At 47.7% G+C, this 20,690-nt stretch overlaps 7 protein-coding genes across 7 annotated transcripts; 5 read left to right on the forward strand and 2 right to left on the reverse strand.

Annotated features, from left to right (window-relative positions):
* Positions 1–450: 450 nt before the first annotated feature.
* Positions 451–1,250, reverse strand: N7471_010147 (uncharacterized protein; the record flags this gene model as incomplete). Its single annotated transcript, XM_057282866.1, has 4 exons — positions 451–743; positions 803–919; positions 977–1,090; positions 1,172–1,250. The coding sequence occupies 4 exons, from the start codon at positions 1,248–1,250 to the stop codon at positions 451–453; spliced, it is 603 nt and encodes a 200-aa protein (XP_057133749.1).
* A 1,439-nt stretch (positions 1,251–2,689) lies between these two features.
* On the forward strand, positions 2,690–5,216 carry N7471_010148 (translation initiation factor 4B). The gene is made up of 7 exons (XM_057282867.1): positions 2,690–2,857; positions 2,939–2,992; positions 3,051–3,095; positions 3,154–3,156; positions 3,226–3,303; positions 3,361–3,651; positions 3,707–5,216. The coding sequence occupies exons 1-7, from the start codon at positions 2,854–2,856 to the stop codon at positions 4,735–4,737; spliced, it is 1,506 nt and encodes a 501-aa protein (XP_057133750.1). The 5' UTR covers positions 2,690–2,853; the 3' UTR covers positions 4,738–5,216.
* A 1,173-nt stretch (positions 5,217–6,389) lies between these two features.
* Positions 6,390–7,361, forward strand: N7471_010149 (uncharacterized protein; the record flags this gene model as incomplete). Its single annotated transcript, XM_057282868.1, has 2 exons — positions 6,390–6,576; positions 6,766–7,361. 2 exons carry the CDS (start codon positions 6,390–6,392, stop codon positions 7,359–7,361), a joined length of 783 nt encoding a protein of 260 aa, XP_057133751.1.
* Positions 7,362–8,017: 656 nt separating this feature from the next.
* Positions 8,018–10,400, forward strand: N7471_010150 (uncharacterized protein; the record flags this gene model as incomplete). Its single annotated transcript, XM_057282869.1, has 9 exons — positions 8,018–8,048; positions 8,100–8,125; positions 8,184–8,362; positions 8,433–8,716; positions 8,782–9,260; positions 9,514–9,621; positions 9,675–9,714; positions 9,975–10,221; positions 10,292–10,400. 9 exons carry the CDS (start codon positions 8,018–8,020, stop codon positions 10,398–10,400), a joined length of 1,503 nt encoding a protein of 500 aa, XP_057133752.1.
* A 661-nt stretch (positions 10,401–11,061) lies between these two features.
* Positions 11,062–12,940, forward strand: N7471_010151 (uncharacterized protein). The gene is made up of 2 exons (XM_057282870.1): positions 11,062–12,290; positions 12,400–12,940. The coding sequence occupies exons 1-2, from the start codon at positions 11,262–11,264 to the stop codon at positions 12,745–12,747; spliced, it is 1,377 nt and encodes a 458-aa protein (XP_057133753.1). The 5' UTR covers positions 11,062–11,261; the 3' UTR covers positions 12,748–12,940.
* Positions 12,941–15,177: 2,237 nt separating this feature from the next.
* N7471_010152 (pseudouridine synthase family protein) lies at positions 15,178–16,918 on the forward strand (the record flags this gene model as incomplete). Its single annotated transcript, XM_057282871.1, has 2 exons — positions 15,178–15,504; positions 15,569–16,918. Coding segments are annotated over 2 exons (1,677 nt in total), but the record flags the coding sequence as incomplete, so codon positions are not given.
* A 784-nt stretch (positions 16,919–17,702) lies between these two features.
* On the reverse strand, positions 17,703–18,051 carry N7471_010153 (uncharacterized protein; the record flags this gene model as incomplete). Its single annotated transcript, XM_057282872.1, has 2 exons — positions 17,703–17,966; positions 18,043–18,051. The coding sequence occupies 2 exons, from the start codon at positions 18,049–18,051 to the stop codon at positions 17,703–17,705; spliced, it is 273 nt and encodes a 90-aa protein (XP_057133755.1).
* Positions 18,052–20,690: the final 2,639 nt, after the last annotated feature.

Raw genomic sequence — 20,690 nt, forward strand, 5'->3', positions numbered from 1 at the left:
TGCAGGCTGATTCGAATAAAATGAGTGTAGGCGAATCATGCCGGGGAGAACTTAAGGGTAAGGGAGAATGGGAGAGGTGGGCTACCGGACAGGTCGGAGGAACTGGCCAAAAAAAGCGGAACGCTAGTTAATTTCTCTCCAAAACCGGCTTCTTTTGTACATTAATCGCTTTGACTTTTTAGATTTTTTTTTCTCATATATTATCCTTTCAAGCATTTTATATTCCAATCTATTCTTACAATGTTCCTATAGTTGTTGTTCATATGTATGTTCTGGTTGATCGACACGCGCCCCAAAATTCCCAAGGTTCAGGGGAGATCATTTTGTCAGCCCTGGGGGACTCCAGGTCTTGGCTCTATATTCATTATTCTCGATTCTCTCTCTTTGTCTCTCCTCATATTGTACAATAATTTACATTTCCTTTATTGTCACATGTCCCGCTTTTCAAGGTTACTTTGAGCTTGAAGCAGAGACTGGTCGAGACTTCTCCAGTTCCTCGATCTTATCGTCAAGAAGAGCAATCTCAGCCTCGATGCTAAGCAGCTTTTCACTCAACATCCCCCTATATTCTTCGTCAGAGAGTGTGCGGAGTGGGACCCATTTAGATTCAGCCATTCGCTGCATCAGAGGTTTTGATGTCTTGTGTGCATTTTCCATCTGCCACGCGTCCACTCGGTTGAAGACGCTCTGGCCGCAGTAGCCCAGTAATGAGAAAATGATAGCCCCCGGAACCAGCCGGCCTCCTACATGATTTGGTTAGACACGATACCACAAGATGTGCTTTCGGGGCGGGATACGGTACCCATCAACTTGGTTACACTTCCGCCGGCGATGCCACCGCATAAAGCACTCGCGTACTTGCGCTCGTTCAACGAGGCTTTATCTTGATAATGATGTTTAATGATGTTGCTCCGCAGCCCTGTCTCAAGATTAAGATTAGACACCGGCAATATAAACATGGGGTGTCTCCACATACACCAAAAGGCTGAGCCGCATGCAAACCAGTGGATGCCACATGACAATGAATGAATCATGGGATTGGGGGATCTGATAACTCCAGCGGCTCCTCCATAAATCAGGCCAGCAGTTCCTGGATGAAAAAATCAGCACTTTATCTTCAGGGACTCGTTGTGTCTGTATCCAAACAATCATGTGAAGAGCAGATACTAACCGCTGAGGGCTCCGAATTTGGCTGCAGACAGGAGGGCGTGGGACTGGAAGTCCTGCACATCTTTGATTTGGTCGCCCATCTTTTATTCAAACTGAGAGATGCATGAGTTCAAAGGTCATGGAGGGGTAAGTTACAATAATCGAAGCACTCATCGAAGCAGCAATCCAAGTCAGAAAGAATATGGTCACGTGTGTCCGGTTGATGTGTCTGGATTATGTAATTTTCTCATCCAGCCCTGGAGCCTGGATGGACGAATTAGGGCATAAACAGTAAGATTTAGATCGATATGAAAATAATTGAGTAATTTCCTTATATTTTATATTGTTGTTATATAACGACTGGCTTTGTTTAAATATGTCGGAGAGAAATGGTGACTGAAGAGGGTGAAAATCCATAGATATATCCCCACATTGCACATGCCCAGCAGATGATCGCCTGCAAGACCGCCAGCCCCACGATCTTTATTTCCCCCTCAAACTGTTGCTATTGATTCCTACTGGCTCAAAAGCCAAACCTCCACTTTGAAACGAGGCGTAATCTTCAGGAACCGCCTATTGCTACGCCAAAAGGCTTAACTGTTGATGTCAAAGCTCGGATCTCCATTCAAGCTAGGTTTGCAATGTTATTTGCATCTTGCTATACAAAGATTTAGAAATCAGGCTGACCAGGTATAGGAATTACGTCCACTATCAGTCGTATAATCTTCAGGAATACAATATCTCTGGATGCCTTCTTAGTAGTCTAAGTACTAGAGTAGGCTTTGATTAGAGCTTTTATCAAAGTTGTCAGTACTAAAACCATAATGCAACTAAAATTCATTATACTTGACCCGCACCTGCTACAACTAGATAAGAGCTATTCTTTTTATGGATTAATACTTATGGTGACCTAGACTACCAAGGGGTAGGTAATATCCATGATTGGCGAAGAGGCTGTTAGGTATTGCATATTGGCTTGTGGAAGATAAATCTTCACCCGAAAAGGTCTACACCAATACCTATCTAGTACTATGTAAGCTTATACCAGAGGCTCCGGTAAAGTATATCAAATAGAACCAAGAGCTGATGCGGAATGACCTACCAAAAGTCGGACTTGTGATACCTGGTTCTTACAAGTAATCGAGGGTACTGCAAACTGACTACTTCTGGGATGACAAAAATGTTAGCCAATCAAGTTACAACAGGCATAGAGTTGTGTACTCCGTATTGCTTTGGGGGTATATTTTATGATATATTTTTAGCCGAGTATGAAGTAGTCCACCATTGTACGCAGATAAGGTACGAAGTCACATTTTCTCGCCCTTTTTTCCGCTCATTTCAAGCAAATAAAAGCACCAGTAGCCTATTAATTCCACATCATTTGTCAATCTTAGGTAGAATACAAACGGATTTGAAGATGGTCGTAGTTCTGGTATAGACCGATCTCGCGGCTCTGATTGGGCTAGCGTCATCACTAAAAATTTAGTAACCCGTCCACTTCCATGCCGCAGCCGACTTCCCCTCTACCAACTTTTCCACTGTGGGTTTGCAGATATTTGAACCTAACACTACTTGACTCAAATTTTGATTCTTGGCCTTCTCACCAGGTGTCTCTGATCTTTTGACTTTTCCTTCTTTCCAACCCTACTCTCCGAGAAGCGCGCACAAATCCCGGCGCGTTTCCCCCAACTTCAAACCGCAATCATGGGTTCGTTCCAGACCTTCCATTTTCCCGGCATCGCCCCGCGAAAATATTCATGGGCGAATTGCTAACATGATGAAATATTAGCTCCCAAAAACAAAGCCCAGAAGATGTCTATGAGCACCTTCTTGGCCGATGAAAGTGAGTGATCTGGAAAATTTGGATGATTCGGAGGTGATTACTGACGGCTCTATAATAGGCCTTGGCTCTTGGGCTGATGAGATGGAGGATATGCCCCTTCCTTGTAAGTTGCAGATATCCCCCGCTAGGAAATTGCGAAATTGTGCTAACAAAATTTATAGCCAGTATGTAGTGTGCTCGATACCTAACATGCTTATCGTTGATCGGAACCCTTACTTACAATATGGATATAGCCCAGCCTTTGACTTCCACCTTCAGCCGTCGCCCCGCGGGTGATTTGGCATTTGGCTCTGGCCCCACTGGCGGTTTCGGTATGATGTCTCCCGCGCCAGATACACAGCACAGGTTCTGACAGATTGAATGATTAGAGCGCGAGCGTGGTGGATATGCCGTCCGGGAGCCTCTTGATCTCCCTACCCAGCCCCCCTACACTTGCCACGTTGGCAACCTTTCCTTCGAATCAACCGATGCCGACATCTCCGAGTTTTTCTCTGGATGTGGTGTGACGAACGTCCGTCTCGTGGAAGACAAGTTGACAAAGGCCCCCAAGGGTTTCGGATACGTCGAGTTCGAGACCGTCGAGGGTCTGCAGAAGGCTCTGGATCTCTCTGGCTCATCTTTCCAGGGACGTTCCATCCGTACCAGTGTTGCGGAGCCTCGTAAGTACCGAGAGGTTGGTGTTTTTGTAAAGATCTCGACTGATAGGTTATTTAGCCAAGGAATCTCGCCTGGAGGGCAAGGATCTTGACTGGTCCCGGCGTGGCCCCCTCCCCGAACTTCCCCAACGCCGTGCGCCTGAGCGCTCCAGCTTCGGACGTGGCATGGATGCCGGCTCCGATGCGGGCAGTGACCGCGGTGGCCGCCGCAGCAACTTTGAGTCCGACGGAAAGCCCCGTGACTTCAACAACTGGGAGCGCAAGGGACCCCTTTCACCCTCTGCCGGTGGCCCGCCCCGCGAGGGTGGCCGAGAGCACAGCAACGACGGACCCGGTTCCAGCTTCCGGAGAACCGAGGCCGCATGGGGTGAGGGACGTTCCCAGGACGAGGGCTCGCGCCCTCCCCGCCCCGAGCACGTTCGCCCCGAGCCTACACCTACTGCTGCCGATATGGACAACCAGTGGCGCGCCAGAATGCGCCCTGACGAAACCCCCAAAGAGCCCATCACTCCCGCCTCCCCCTCTGCCACGCCTGCCGTTCCTGCTGCCCCTGCCAGCCGTCCCAAGCTGAACCTGACGAAGCGCACTGTCGCAGAGAACCCCACCCCCACCTCAGCCAGCAGCGACTCCAAGGCCAGCCCCTTCGGTGCCGCTCGCCCCATTGACACCGCTACTCGCGAGCGTCAGGTTGAGGAGAGACGTCAGCTTGCTATCCGCCAAAAGCAGGAAGCTGCCGATAAGGCCAAGGCTGAGAAGGCTGAAAAGTTTGCCGAGAAGCAAAAGCAGGCTAAGGAGGCAGCCCCTGCCGTGGACCACAACGGCAAGGATGTCCTTGAGATCCCCAAGGGTGGTGGCAACTTTGAGATCCTCCAACGGGCCGGTGATGATGGCGAGTTGACCGCTGAAAAGGAGACCGAGGAGACGGCACCTGCCGCTCCGGCCGAGGCCAAGAAGGCGTCTGCTAACGGCTGGAGAGCCCCGGCCGCTGAGGCCGGTGCTAGTGCTGGCGGTGACGACGAGGGATGGAGCACGGTCAGTGTTAACAAGCGCAACAACCGCCGTGGACAGACTGGTCGTGGATTCGCATAAACGTATCGATACCCCAAAGCAACGGCCCGTTTTTTTTGCCCTGAGCCTTGGATTCACCGGTACGCAGGTTGGGTTAATTCTGGACGAGGTTCATTCCGGTCTTGGTGCGCTGCTCGGTCGAGTTACCTTGAGCGGTGCATCGGGATTGGTTTGTCACTCATAATTACCACCTGCTTCCGCCATTCCTCAGAGCCGGACGTAGATTGCTTTTTCTGATTGAGCTTTATTCTCCTTTCCACTTCCTTTACTCTTTTGCCCTTTGGTTTCATGATCTCTTTTCCTTTTTCGTGGGCTAGATTTTCCGATATACATCTAGTCCTCGCTTCGATGATCTGGCAGTCCGAAAAGTTTCATTTTATGTCTTGTTCGCTATCTAGCTATTATTCCCATGCGTGACTCAAAGTGATCTGCACATGACCATTACAGCCGATGCGAAATGAATACTACATGTTCCATTTTATTTTATTTTTCCTCTTTGACCTCTTTTCTCTTGTTTTCTCAATTTTCTCTCCTCTCTTCCGTTCGATTGACCACGGGTGGTCCTGTTTCTTTCTCGTTCCTGTCTGCCTTTGGGACGTGGGGAGTTGGAGTGTTGATACTCTTCTTCTTTCTCCGTTCTCGGCCATGCGAACAAGACGACTCTGCGAGAATAGTCATTACGAGCACCCCTCTCATGAGCACAACGTTGACGAAATCAATTCCTGTTCTTTGCTCTTTCTGTGACTGCTTCTAATTCAATTCTTTGTGATCTTTGGCATGGCAGAGTTGTCTCGATGTCCTTGCTCCATTTCTGCGTACTAACCTTTGAGTTGAATTTCCGCTTAGCATAGAATGAAATGCAGTTTTCACTGACAGTTAGTTTTTGTAGAATTAGGGTATTATGTAGATAGGAGAGGCTATAAATACATGTCGCCAGCATATCTCCGTACAACATACGTATGTACTTCAAGGTACTATGTTTACCCCGTTATATCTCTGACAAGGCCGACCTCCAAGACACTAGTGTATCAGAATGTGGTCGATCAGTTACCTTGAAGAAATGGGGAGGTTGGACTTTTTCTAATGATCAATAGTGATGCTTATAGCTACATGTATGTGTGTACATAGTTATATTAGTTATGCCTAATTTTAGCAGTAATAGCTTCTAGATCCAAGACATAAGGAAATAGTTCAGCTTTCACCTCCTTCAAAGTAGACTATTGGAAGTAAGGGTATATAAATAGGATCCACTAGTCTCAAAGGGTTCGAACGTGCCAGATTAATGCACCGAGGATATATGAGCTGTGAGATGTATGAAGTTTAGTATATAGTTAACTGTGCTCGTTTTCAATTAAATAGATGTTTTGAACATAGTTGAGATCCATTTAAATCCATTCATTCTAACATTTTATGAGATCATTCAGGAATCAAGGAGATACGATTGGCCAAGAAATAGAAGTGGCCGGTATGGAATTAATTGAAACCCCTTCGAAGGGCCAGGGATTCTTAAGATTTTCAGCCTTTGAAATTTCTTTTTCTTTTTCTTTTTTTGTTCTTGGACAGAGTACTTAGGTGCTTCTTAAACCCCGTCGAATCACCGTTACATCCTTAGTACGCCTAGTTCATTAAAGCAAATTAAACCCTGACAATCCCGGGGTAAGCCCCATGTTGTCATGTCGACTACAACATCCCTCACCACCACGCTTGTCGCACCGGCCATGAAGGGTGTCGCTATATCAGAAAAACAATGTCCTATGTGTTGGGGCGAGGGATTTCCCCAAGATGGCTCTGGTGCCCACGATAGAATCCAGGAGTTGGAGGGGCAGGTGCATGCATTGACAGCGCGCGCTTCGGCTACAGGTAAGCCTTTGCAGGACTCGACTTTCTTTCTGCAGACTACATACACAAGCGTAGCATGAATACGATCGCGTGTCTAGCAGAGAATATAGAGCAGATTCTTCTTTTTACCCTTCCCATCCTTTCAATCCAACCCTTAAAGAATCCCCCCCGTCGCTAACCCGATCGCAAACAGCCTCCAAACTCAGCGAGTACGAAGACGAACTCCGACGTCTACGCTCCTCCCAATCCCAAGGACCCTACCATACCCCACGAAGCAGCTCCTCCCTGGGCAGACCCCCTCCCAAATCGATCATTCATCACCGCAACGCCCAACATCCTCAGAATCCCAACCCCCACCACAAACATACCACAGCCGCCTCACAAACCTAGCCTCCCTCCTCCCCTACCGACGTGGCAGCGCAACCCCCGCAAGCGCACCAGCAACATCCAGCGGTGCCGTTCTCCCAAGCACGCCGACCACCCTGACAACCTCCCTACAACACATGTCCCCCGCGAACAGCGAGCACACCATCGAGCTGCAGGATGCGCTTACGCGCGAACAGAGACTGCGCGAGGCTGCCGAGTCGCAGCTTTCGCAGGCGAGTACCGAGCTAGAGGAGTTGACGGTGCAACTTTTCAGTCAGGCGAATGAGATGGTTGCGGAGGAGCGGAAGGCTCGCGCGAAGCTTGAGGAGAGGGTTGCTGTGTTGGAACGGAGGGATGTTGAGAAGCGCAGTCGGTTAGAGAAGTTGGAGAAGGCTATGGCGCGTGTGGAACGGTTGAGGGCTTTGGTTAATCATCAATGATGGTTTTGACCTTCCAAGGTTCGAAGGCTTTTGGCTGACATTTGAGGGTTTTTTTGTCTGCTTGTTACGACTGGTACGATTGGATTATTTGATGATGGAAATGATTGGGCGTCTATTTGGTAGGATTTGGGGGGGCTTTGGATTCCCTTTTGATATTGGGCGCAATTGGATGGGGGTGTTATGGAGTTAATAGTTCATGTTGACCTTTTGTATTTGGTTATTGAGGTTGTTTTTGCCGACATAATTTGCGGAATGCTTTGAATTGTAACCCGATCTATCACGGAGTCTCCGCCTACGGGTGTTACCTCGTATAAACACCTGAAGAAGTAGGACATAAGGTAAGGGAACGTCTACGCATGGGCATGCATGTCACCTATAAGGTATTAACTAATATAAAACTAGTCCTAAACTATACTACGTACCGACAAAAGCAAAATAAGAGACGGAGTATCCGACTAAGAATTCACCTAATAGGAAATGCAGCCGACCAGCAAATGACGTGCCTCGAGGTTGGACCTTCCCGCAGTTTAAAGTGGCTTTGGGGACATTCAAAGTACTCCACTGTCAAACTTCCTTTAATAGCACCGGAAGTACTGGAAAGTGACAAAGTAACTTCATTTGATATTTCATCTATATATCACTCTCTATATACAATTATGTCTATCGGCGTGGCTATCATCGGCAGTGGTACATACTTCTATACACTTTATGCCGTATGCATTGGCTAACATTCAACAGGTCTCTTTGCGAAAGAGCAGCACCTAGTATGACAAACTCTCCAGTGGTACTATCTTCTATACAATGTACTAACTAATTACGCAGCCCGCCGTCCAAGCAGCTTCAAACTTCCAACTCAAGGCCATCTATTCCCGGTCCTTGAAGTCAGCCCAGGACCTCGCCAGCGGCACGTCTGAAGTCGATCTCTATTCCGAAGACTCTGGCTCTGGCAAGTCCTATGCCGATCTACTATCTCGTTCAGATATCGGCGCTGTGATCATTGCGTACGGGACCACCCCTCCATTTCTCTAGATTCCACTAGAAGGGCGAAAAACTAACTCTCGACTCCGACAGCCTTCCCATTCTGGTTCAGCCGGAGTTCATTCAGAAAGCACTGCTCGCTGGCAAGCACGTCTTGTCCGAGAAGCCCATCGCCAAGGATGTCGCCACTGCCCAGGAGCTTTTGAAATGGTACAAGAGTAACATCGATGCCAGCAAGGTCTTCTGGGCCGTCGCCGAGAACTTCCGCTATATGACGAAGTTCCTTTTCGCGGCAGAGCAAGTCCAAAAGCTGGGCAAGGTCCAGAACTTCCGGGTGAACGTTCACAGTCTGATGGATAAGAACAACAAGTACTTCCGTATGTTCAATCCGGTCGAGGCTCTACATGGAAGATCTTACGGAGACTGACTATATTTGAACTAGACACCGCCTGGCGCAAGACTCCTGAGTACCAGGGCGGATTCCTTTTGGACGGTGGTGTGCACATGACTGCTGCACTGCGCCTGATTCTAGGCCCCGCGGAGCGTCTTAGCATTCTGTCGGCGCAGTCGCAGTTGCAGCAATCATTCCTGCCCCCGGTTGATACGGTGGATGCCGTTGCGAAGACTGAATCTGGTGTTACGGGTGTTATCTCTTTGTCGTGGGGATCGTCATTTAATGATCAGATTTTCGAGGTTGCTTGCGAGAAAGGTGTCGTCACCTTGAACTTCGATGATGTGACAGTTAACGGCGAGAAGCACCATGTTGAGTTTGATGGCAAAGGTGTTGAGCCCGAGGTGGCGGAGTTTGCAAACTCGATTTTGAGTGGAAAACCTGACAGCAGACAATCTCCCGAGCAAGCATTGGCGGATCTTGAGATCTTGGAGCAGATGTTGCGGAGTGGCGAGAAAGATGGCGAGAAGGTTCAGTTGCATTTGCAGTGATATTTAGATGCTACATAGGAGATAGAATCAAATGCATATACATGATCAAAATATATTGAAATGAATGCGCAGCATAAGAAAGATAGGAGATAGTCATGGACTACCATGGACTATACAGTTGTATAGAACATCTCCAGATATTACCCAAAGAGGAATAGTAGGGCTAGGGCTGGTCCAGCCCTAGGCTGACATAAGTGGTCTGGTTTCGCTTAGTTCGCCCAAAGCGCACTAGTGTGGGTCTCCCACTCTGCTGCGGGAGAACCTGAGAGAGAAGTTTTCGAGATTGAACTCCGACCCGACAACTCTCGAACGCCCGGCGAGACCCAGCAATACCGACAAGGTCAGTCACCAAATGCGCATTACATTTGAATCAGTCACTAATTTTGATTTCAGATGGCCGCCGCTAAGCAGCACATCCCTATCGTGAAGAAGCGTATGTTCCCGATCACCTATTCCATTCCTTTTGCCCGTGCCTTGGATACTCTCGCCCTTCGATCGTCGACCAAATGAAACAAAGCAAGCTCAGCAAGACGCAACAAACGAAGAGAAAAACCATTGGAGGATTGCTATGGAAAAAAAAATCAACATCTGTCTTGGATCGAAGGGCAACATTATCCGCAGGGCCGTGGAGGCTGAAAATGGCACAACTTTATTCACTTTCACGATCGGAGGACTGACATGGACCGCAATTAGGCACGAACCGCTTCAACCGTCACCAGTCTGACCGGTTCATGCGCGTTGGCGCCTCGTGGCGCAAGCCCAAGGGTATTGATAACTGCGTTCGTCGCCGTTTCAAGGGCCAGATGGCCATGCCCTCCATCGGTTTCGGATCCAACAAGAAGACCCGCCACATGATGCCCTCCGGCCACAAGGCTTTCCTCGTCCACAACACCAAGGACGTTGAGCTCCTCCTCATGCACAACCGCACCTTCGCTGCTGAGTACGTCCTGCGCCCGTCGGAGCGACCAAGTCGCTTTTGTATATCTCTTTTCGCTAACCAAGTTTTACAGGATCGGCCACGCCGTTTCTTCCCGCAAGCGTGTCGAGATTGTCGAGAAGGCCAAGGCTCTCGGTGTTAAGGTCACTAACCCCAAGGGCCGTGTCACCACCGAGGCATAAATGGAATAAACCCAGTTTGTTTCCTTTTAGTTGGGATTGGTGCAAGAGGTCGGGGTTTTTGTATGGCGATACTATCTCTCTGGCGATAACGAAATTTAAGGATTGTGCATGGCATGTCCGGCTCGGGCCTTGTCATAGTGCCGGGCGCTGTGAAGCGAGAGAATTGTTCTCTGAAATGACAACAAAAATTGCAAAAATCCCTTTTGGTTCACTCCAAGACATTTTATTTTAAGGTGCAGATTCTAATCTGGCCTCGTACATGTAGTTGTACATATCCAGTGTACATCGGTGTACCCAAACCAAATCGTAACCCTAAAAACAACCTTGGAAGTGTACTTCCGACATCACTCCCACTCTACATATTAACATAACCAACACGAAATGCCCCTTTAGATATAGTAGATCATTACTACCACACGTTTCAGATTCATCGGACCCACTGTGGTGACGTACGCAACACGGGCAAAATCCTGGAGCTCCGAGACCAGGACATGGAAGCACGACATTGGAGTACAGGATCAGGATAGAACCAGGACGGGACAGGATCAGCACACATTATCCAGGTCAATGTCTCATGTCTGCTTAATCCTCGAGAAAAATAATGGTGCCACAAGTACTCCGTACCTCTGGTTTGGATGTCACCTAAGATGTACAATAGGCAGCCTTGAACTTGCATCAGCCCCCACACGCCCATCACTTAAGAACGTGAGACGCCCCTCCTGAAGATCCCCTCAACCTTCGTGTTTTATATTTAGGTCTCCAGCTGGAAATGGAGACCGGATCCTTCCATATCCATTGAAATCCCTTTCTTCGATTCTCTTCCTCTCTACCTCTAGAATCCTACAACCCCAGTCTCCGAAAATGCCCTTTCTCCTACCCCGATATGGTCGCTGGGTACTCATTCTGGGCCCAGTAGTGCTAATCCTGTTGATATTCCAATTCACGCACGCCGATTTCGGCCCAAATACAACGCAGGACGTGATCGAACCCGCCTCCGGGCTAACGATTGATACGCACAACGAGACCGACACAACCGACCATGTACCCTCATCCTGTCCCTCAGACACAGGAATGGACTCTGTGTTGGTAGTAGTCAAAACAGGCATCACAGAAGCCCAAGACAAAGTCCCCGTGCACCTAAGAACGACCCTCCGCTGCGTTCCGCACAAGATAATCGTCTCGGACTTCGAAGAAGACATAGCCGGAACACGCACACACGACGTCTTCCTCAACGTCTCCGACACCCTAAAACAAAGCAACGAAGACTTCGCCCTGTACAACCGCGCCCGCACAGGCGGCCACACAGCGCTAACCTCTCAAGACCACACGAAAGTCGCCAACGGCCCGTCCGGGATGAGCGACAACCCAGGCTGGAAACTGGACAAGTGGAAGTTCCTCCCGATGATCCATACCGCGCGGCGCGCGAAGCCAGACGCAAAGTGGTTCGTCTTCCTCGAGGCAGATACGTATCCGATCTGGCCGAATCTGCTCGGGTGGCTGGCGCATTTCAATCACGAGGAGAAGCTGTATCTGGGGAATCAGATGCAGATTGGGTCGACTTTGTTTGCGCATGGCGGGTCCGGGGTTGTGCTTTCTCATGCGGCTATTCATGCCGTTGCGGACTTTCATAAGTTGCATATTGATGAGTGGGATGATGTCACGGATCGTGAATGGGCGGGTGATTGTGTGCTTGGGATGGTGCTTGCTGCGGCAGGGATTGGACTTACTTGGTCTTGGCCGCATGTTACTACGCAGTCGGTTTGGGAGCAGGATATGTTGCATGAGGCTTTTGCTAAGACGCCTTGGTGTTTTGCGCCTTTTACTTTCCACCATATGACGCCCGCGGATGTGGATCGGTTTTGGGAATTTGAGCAACAGTGGTTTGCGGGTGTGAGTTGTTCTTTTCTTTTTTTTCTTTTTGGATACCCATATTGGGATATCAGGATATCAATCCCCCTGAAATATGTGTGAATATGTTCACTGACAAACCAAACCCCAGACAAACTCAAGTGTCCTCACATACAGCGACATCTTCCGCAATCTCATCCGCCCAACCCTCGCAGACCACCTAGACAACTGGGACAACTCCGCGAGCGAAGGCGACGACAAAGAAGATTACAAGGGACCCAAAACGCCTACTTCTTTCGCCGCCTGCGCGGACTATTGCGCCGCAGACCCAGAGTGCATCCAGTACCGCCTGACAGCCGACTCGCGCTGCACAACGTCCAATGCGGTCCTGCGCGGAAAACCCCAGCCAGGCACGCAGTCAGGGACGATGCTGTGGCGGGTTGATGCTGCGTTAGAGCGGATGGAGCAGTGTGAGAAGGTGACGTGGGTGACCAGCTAGGGTTTTGGACTTTGGATTTCGAGTTGTTGCGTCTGTTTTATCGTTGGGATACATTACTAGGCGTTTAGCGTTGAGCGTTTTGCTTTGGTCTGGTTCGGTTTTGCATTAAGGTTGGACGATAGCGGCATTTATAGCGTTGGCTGGAAAGCCAAATTGGTAAAGAATTATACATGAACTCGCTGTTCATTGAGAAGTGTATGGGATCTTGGGGCTCGTCATGTCGAGCTGTAGTCTGTGTCAAAAAATCATCTAAAAAGACATCTAAAAGACCATCTGAGAAGACTACCATAAAAGACTACCAAAAAAGACTTGACACGGCCGCATAAGCGGCCGACTATTCTTGTCGTCTTGATTCAAAAAATTGAATGATTGTATTGTTAAAATGATTGTACTGTAAAAGAGTGGAAAGTCAATTGTTTTTTTAACTTCATGGATTGTAACGTGCTCTTGAGGTCATAGCCCGTCCACCCCACCAGATAGATATCTTCTTCTTCAAGACCACTCACTACCTACTTGCATCCAAAGCAGTGCTTATATCAACAGAATCCATCGATTCTCTGTCTTATTTCTTTAATTACGATCAAGGTAAGTGCTTTCTATATACTTGTTGGCTGACAATGGATAGAAATGCCATCTGAGCCCTCCCCCCTTCCCCTCTGACCCTCCCCATCGACCCTCCCATCGAAAATGCAATTCGCGGACCAGAACGCATCAGAAGGAAGAAACAAAGGCTAAAGCCCCTCTGTGGGCAAGCCAGAAGGAAAGGCTAAAGCCCCTCTGAGGGCAAGCCAGAAGAAACAATCCGTCCTCGACGGTTTGTTCCAAAGAGCCAGGGGCACATCCCCAAGGCTCCGGCTCCTACCACATGCACTCCAGGTGTGCAGACTCCGTCCTCGACGGTTTTTTCCAAAGAGTCAGGGGCACATCCCCAAGGCTCCGGCTCCTATCACAAGCACTCAAAGTGCGGAGACCTCGCTCAACAAGCCTGAAAGCGATATCTTGGAAGTTTGGTGGGCGCTCTATGATCCATACCTAGCTGGAAACGAGCAAGAACTACTACCTAGGTATCTGCTGAGGCCCAAAAGAAGCAAGAATGAACAACTCGGGTAGCTGCATTATAAAAGGTCAATACTCTCAAACGAGCCGACCAGCGCGGAACATAACAAAAGGCCATGGCTCTCAAGAAAGCCGGCCCCAACAGCGACGAGCTTGGACCTCTACGCGGTGCTGTTGACGAGTAGCCTTTAGGTGAAACCAACACAAGCTCATGTCCCTTTTCCTTCATCTGTCCCCTCTTCTAAGATGCGATAGCATGTACAGTAGTCTTTCTGTGAATTCAACTCAAGCTTACATCCCTTTTCCCTCCTCTGTCCCTTCTTCTAAAAATACGATAACATGTATACACCAACATCAGAAAACGGACTATAAGATAGTCAAATACTCAAAGATATTGGTCTAACCAAACTTGTTTTATAACTAACTATATGGTATTTGCCGGTGATGTTTTCTAAAATGCGAAAATCCTACATAGGTGTCGAGAGCGCACTTGAGTGCGGTTGACCACGAGACGAAGTTAGTTTCGCCGGAAAAAAATTGGGACGAGCACTACGAGCTTTGGCTCTACGAAGCTAGAGGTCGAATATGGCATTTTGGAAGGTGAGGTGCGTCAAAGAGAGGCGCACTGGCCGCGTACAAATGTAGGTAGCGGATTTTGAGGTCTGATATAAAAACTGGGACAGAGAAAGATCTGTAGGAAGCGGTGGATCGTTCCATTTCATCGCTTTTCATCTAGTACATATGTAGAGAATCCGGGATCATTTTCTCGAAGCATACTGTGTCCAGTCCAATAGAAATTGCACCCTTATCATTTACTTCACCAAGTTGGTCTGAGGCGCTAGGTAAGCATTCTCTCGTCAAAGGTTATATGTAGAAAAGTCGTTTGCATAAAGTATGCCTTTTACCGCCTTCGTATACACCTAAGAAGATAAAAAGAACATCCAATAAACACATCGGAGGGTTCAAGTTCTTACATATAACACCCCAAATACCACCTTGGTCCAAATAGATCAGATTCTTAAAGTCTTAGGTCGTCAAGGACAGAGGCCGCATAAGGGGCCGACTATTCTTGTTTAATATCAATCTGAATTTCTACTAAGATATCACAGATTCAAGATAATTACCTGATTCAGTGAGCATTCTAGTTACGAAAATAATGTGGTCGAATCCCACAGGTCATCTTTTCCCCTTTTTCTCCCTTTTTTTTTTTTGCCTCATCGTTATGATTGGCTTTTACATTTTTTATGGCAGAGCCCTGGAGGGGTACTCTCCTGGAAATAATATTTGATGTGGGGCAACTGGTTAAATCTTAACTTTTCTTAATTTTTTTTGGAACCTCAATCCTCCAAGTCTCTCTCTGTATCTCTCTCCAGGTCTCTTCATCTCTCCACCTTTGTCGCCTATCTGGCTCCCTCCCCTCGTCTTACGGCCTATTTGCTACGGCAAGGCAAGCTCAAGCTGCCCACAATGGCCCTCATGAACGTCGATCAAGTAACTCCCTCCAAACCGGTTGAAAAGACTCCCGATGTACTCGTGACCCCTTGCGATCCATGGCCTGCGCCTTACTATTTGGATGGTGGTTTCCGTCGTGTCACGCCATACCATTACACCTATAACACCAACTGCAAGGAGCGATGGCGGGGTCGCCAGCTGGTCGAGATCTTCACTTCGGAGTTTCGCGATCGGAAGCCAGAATACTATGTACGTGAATGCGTGGAGACGTGAATCTCCAGATGCAGGAGAATCGCAAACTAACAATCACCAGAGGAAAGCCCTGGAGAATGGCCTTGTACAGGTTAACGGTGTGACAGCCCGCCCCGAAACGACTCTTAAAAACGGCCAGGTCATCTCACACACCCTCCACCGCCACGAACCGCCCGTTACAAGCCTTCCTGTTGGAATCATTCACGAAGACGATGACCTCATGGTCATTGATAAGCCTGCTGGTGTACCAGTGCACGCCGCGGGTCGATACCACTTCAACACCGTCGTCGAAATCCTGCGCTCCGAGCGCAGCTCCGAATGGTTACCTCGCCCATGCAACCGACTTGACCGATTGACATCTGGAATCATGTTCATTGGAAAGCATGCCAAGGGCGCCGAGAAAATGGCCGCCGCGCTCAAGGCCCGGTCCGTACAGAAAGAGTATGTCGCGCGCGTGAAGGGCAAGTTCCCAGACGGCGTAGTTGTCTGCGACCAGCCAATCATGCAGGTTAGCCCGAAGCTGGGTCTCAACCGCGTGCGCGCCACCGGCAAAGAAGCGACAACCAAGTTCCGTCGCTTGGCTTACTACCCTCCCGAGGCAGCAAAGGAGACCGAGTCTTCTAGCGACGACGAGCGTCCCGCTACCCCGCCCGCAACATTCGCCAATGAGTCCGAGGGCTACAGTATTGTGCACTGTTTCCCGCTAACAGGCCGTACCCACCAAATTCGCGTCCACCTCCAGTTCTTGGGCCACCCGATCACCAACGACCCTATCTACTCGAATCGCCGTGTGTTCGGGCCTGATCTTGGCAAAGCCGAGGTGACCGCAGAGCGCGATGAAGAGATTGTCGCGCGGTTGTCTCTCATGGGTAAGACCGAGATCCCTGATACCGTTTCGTACCGCACACACCTGACCGCGGCGCCGAACGTCCCGCCCAATACCGACCCGGTGCTTGTCAACGAGATCATGTACCGTGAGCAGATGGCCGCAGCTGAGGACTACACGAAGCGCAAGGGCGAGCGTCTGTCCGGCAACCTTTGTGAAATCTGCGGCACAGAGCTGTACTCGGACCCGGGTCCCCATGAGCTGGGTATCTTCTTGCATGCTGTTGCGTACTCCGACCGAGATGGTGATTGGGCTTACCGCAGCCCCATGCCTCGCTGGGGCTTGCCTCCTGCGGGCATGGAGGGTCCCCACGGGTGTCCCGCCTGGGTTCCTGCTGCTGAAGGCGAGGAAATTGTCATTGGCCATGGGACTATTCCGGCTGGCTTGGGTGATGATGACCATGCTGCAGATGCAAGGTCTGGCACTGTGCTTCTGGAAGGCGTTGGTCTCGTTAATCTCTCCGAGGCGGCGAGGATGAACGAGTCTGCCGGTGAAGTCACGGAGGAAGCTGCGCCTACGAACTAATGATGTTGTCTTTTAGGGGTTCCTTTCTTGAAAATACCTTCTACCTATATCATATTTCTCGGAATGTCTTTGTCTTTGTTTTGATGATACCACTCTGCTGACTTGCCATGATTAAAAGTTCACGAGCATAGCTTCTTGGTCTTGGTCTTCCATGACATGTCGATACATTGATTTTTGGTCATTATAGATTTGTTGCTTTTAGAAATCTTATAGAGATATGTGCAATCTATCAAAATTCATTCATATAGCATACTACTTGTAGACCCGGAGTTCTATGTATCTGTTTTATATCGGCCCTAGACGTAGTTCGAATGGCTATCCGTTTGAACTTTGGCTTATACTTTGCTAGAGATCATATAGGCACGATACTGTAGGACTTGCTAGCTATTCCATCCCATATATATGTCAAGCACCAGCACTTGGGCCAAAACCAATCACTCGTTCTCCCTGAGATTTCATCCTTGTACTCAAAATGCCACGGACAAAGAGACAAGCCCATACTAATCCCGAATAGGAAGAACTCGGAGGCACCATTCCTCTGAAGAGCAACCAGATTCCCCAGGAAAAGAGATGCTCGCTTGTTGACTCTTGCCTGAATCATTCCTGTTCCCTTCTTTTTAGATGACTTTTTAGATGTCTTTTTTGGTGGTCGTTTTTGGCCGTCTTTTCCAAGGTTGTCTATAAAAGGCACCCACTCACTCGGTCAACCTTAGAATATTCTTCCTACAAGCATCTACCCAATCAATCAGTATCCTTGGCTTGTGGCCCCATCTTTATTTCTTTCTTACACCTTAAAACGGTCCCCCACATTTCGCATTGACTCGCCGTCAAACTTCACGGTACACTTGGTGCCCGTGGTGGCCGCGGGCGTGGGGGCGGCCGCGGTGCTTTCCATGGGGCCCCAAACCCCATCCATCACGGTCACATCCGGGCACTTGAGGGCCTGGACGAAGAACAGGAAGGGCCCGTCGAGGGCCACCAAGAGGCCCCAAATGGCCGAGAGAACGGCCAAGACGAGGGCGGAGATATTCGTACGGTGGAAGAGATTCTAGATGAGGACAAGGTTGATATCGAGATGGACGGGCTAGGTATGTCTCCTTTCCTTTCCTTTCCTCTTCTTATACTTGATACATATCAGGGATCATCCCTATTGAATGATACTTTACTAATATAAAATAATATATAGATAACTTCGAGCCTCGGGTGTTTGAGGATGCTGAAGGAGATGCCGCCGGAGAGGCTTGATTTTGTTCTTTTACTCTTTTTTTTTTGGTTTGTTTTATTATTGATTATTTTGTTCTTCTATTCTTTGTTTTGTTGGTATTGGGTTTTTGTTGTTTTGTTATTGTTCTATTGTGCTTTAATCTTTGTTATTTTGTTCGTCGTTCTTTATTCGTTGTTTGTTGTTCTTCTGTCATTTTGTTGTTCTATGTTCCTTGTTATGCATTGTCATATCTGGCCCTTCAGGAATAGCAGCATACAGAAACTTTTTATATTCTTTAAACGGTTCAAGATAGCTTCAATATGATTCCTGTTTACTTGAGGAATCAAAATCCTCGAGAAACGCCGAGTCTTGATATATTGTCCTTAGAAAATCTCTGAGTCTTGATACTCCCTCCTTTTCCATTTCAACAAATTTGTATAACAACATATTTTTAACTTATTATTTTATTCATGATTTCTTTAAAACTAAGTGATAATATGTTGAAATAGTACACAGAGGAACTATACAGTGTGTAAGGAAATCTTGCAATAGTGCCAGAAATGAAATTGTAAAATTGTCTAATCTCTTCATACATAGAAGCATATTTATAGGTTTCTGCTTCCTCGTAGAAACCCATCAGTACCTCTCCGTCGACGTACACCTTCGGTCTGTGCCTCTCTATTCGATGCACCTCGCCTTTACCTGCTTCATACCTTGTCAATATTTTTCCCTTAAGCAAATATCCTCACCAACGAATATTCTTTGGCCTGCGGGGCTTTTTTTCATTTCTTTCGGAACACCGTGGCAGTGTGCACGTGGCTTCTATGGTGCTTTCTATGACGGAGGGCAACCTTACATTGACTCGCCGTCAAACTTCACTGTACGCCTAGCGCTCGTGGTAACCGTGGCCGTGGGGGCTACCGCGGTGCTTTCCACGGGGCCGAAGCAAGCCCTATCCACCGCTAGTGCCGCCGGCGTCGAGAGAGATGCCATACTGTAAGCTCTATCATATACCAAGATTGAATATGACACTAATAAAAAGAAAAACCAGGCAATGGTTGAACAACGCTGCCAGCAGATATTGAGAAATCTTGGGTTTCTTTATTTCTCTCTTTTATTTTTTTCCTGCCTTTACGTTTAACAATGGCCGATATGCAGGCTTTGGGGGTCTAGGCAACGAGGCTTTGCTTGCTCTAGTTGGTCAGACCTCTCTTTCTAAGGTTGTCTTTATAAAGTATAAAGGCTTTATGGCAATGAGCAGTTTCAATACTCGGATCTTGATTCTTCTTCCTCTCTTGCTCCTAGAAGTGTGTCTTCATTAGCTCTTCCTACCAAAACTCCTCCTCTTTAAACTCAAACCATCATATATATAACACACACTCTACTTTAAATGAAATTGAAGTTCTGAAGTTTCCATTTTCTATTTTCTTTTTTTTACTGCTGATACGTTTGATCATAATGGCCGACACTTAGGCTCGTGCTGGTGAAATATATATAGTCTTATAAAAAGGGATTTTCCGCCGATAGGTTTCTAACAGCTTTATATAACGTCGAGATTAAGTCCCACACTTAATAAGCGGGATAGAGGCTACAGTCGTACAAGTCCTAGAATCCGACCTAAGGGAGTAAGTAAAAGGCTAATATTACCTAGTGTATCTCGGAGTAGCCTTTAGAGGTCGGGATTAAAGGAATGGGTGCTTGGTTCGAACGCGATTATTTTCTACATAGAACAGCTCGAAAAGCTCCACATCCAAGGCGCCGAATTTGAATCCTTACACCCCCAGCATTTTGCTACACAGCTCTCAAAGACCTTGCCTTGCTCAACTGCGATATTTCGGCAGATACACTTGGATGAATCCTCACCTTCCCTAGGGGTCTTACCGACTTCACAATGAAAGACCCATGGCAGGACCCGAGCGGGGACCTATGAGGAAGACTGTGCGCATCTCGACTACTTGAATTGTTCGATATGAGCTCTTTAAAGAGATACTGGACAAATGGGATACGCCCGATCTTGTTCTGTATAGAGATAGCGATGAATTATAAACAAAGGAGATAGAGGCGCGGAGATATTAAATTGTAAGCTTTATCATTTACTAAAATGGCATGTAATACTAATAAAAATTAAACAGCATATCCGGTCTGAATGGATCACGCCTCACGCACACCTATTTCGAGACCAGAATGTTTATTAGAGAGGTAATTCATGGAAGTCGAAAAATTCAAGTTCTTTAAGTTTTATATAGGTCACTATTAAGTCTAGATACTTAAGGAAACTAGATCTAAAACATCCTTCTAAGTCCTATAGAAGTCGAGTAAGTTCAAGTTCTTTAAGTTATATAGAGGTCACTATTAAGTCTAATTCTTCCTGTAGAAGTCGAATAAGTTTAAGTTCTTCAAGCTATATAAGAGGTCACTATTAAGTGTAGATCCTTAAGGAACGACAAACTAGATCTAAAAATACCCGTACTCGCAACTTTGGCCGAGCGGTTAAGGCGCCAGGTTAGTCATCATTTCTTTAAATGAATCTGAATTTCCACTAACCATATCACAGACTCAAGAGTTACC

Source organism: Penicillium samsonianum, assembly GCF_028829775.1.
Source record: "Penicillium samsonianum strain IBT 33392 chromosome Unknown utg000005l_segment0_segment0, whole genome shotgun sequence".
NCBI classification, from domain to species: Eukaryota; Fungi; Ascomycota; class Eurotiomycetes; order Eurotiales; family Aspergillaceae; genus Penicillium; species Penicillium samsonianum.

Bases quoted from the DNA above. Each gene is read 5' to 3' on its own strand.
- N7471_010148 (XM_057282867.1), top strand. The intron at 3,304-3,360 runs GTATGATGTCTC...TTGAATGATTAG, and splicing joins TGGCCCCACTGGCGGTTTCG to AGCGCGAGCGTGGTGGATAT. The intron at 3,652-3,706 runs GTAAGTACCGAG...TAGGTTATTTAG, and splicing joins TACCAGTGTTGCGGAGCCTC to CCAAGGAATCTCGCCTGGAG.
- N7471_010151 (XM_057282870.1), top strand. From the start codon at position 11,262: ATGCCCTTTCTCCTACCCCGATATGGTCGCTGGGTACTCATTCTGGGC. The intron at 12,291-12,399 runs GTGAGTTGTTCT...ACCAAACCCCAG, and splicing joins AGCAACAGTGGTTTGCGGGT to ACAAACTCAAGTGTCCTCAC.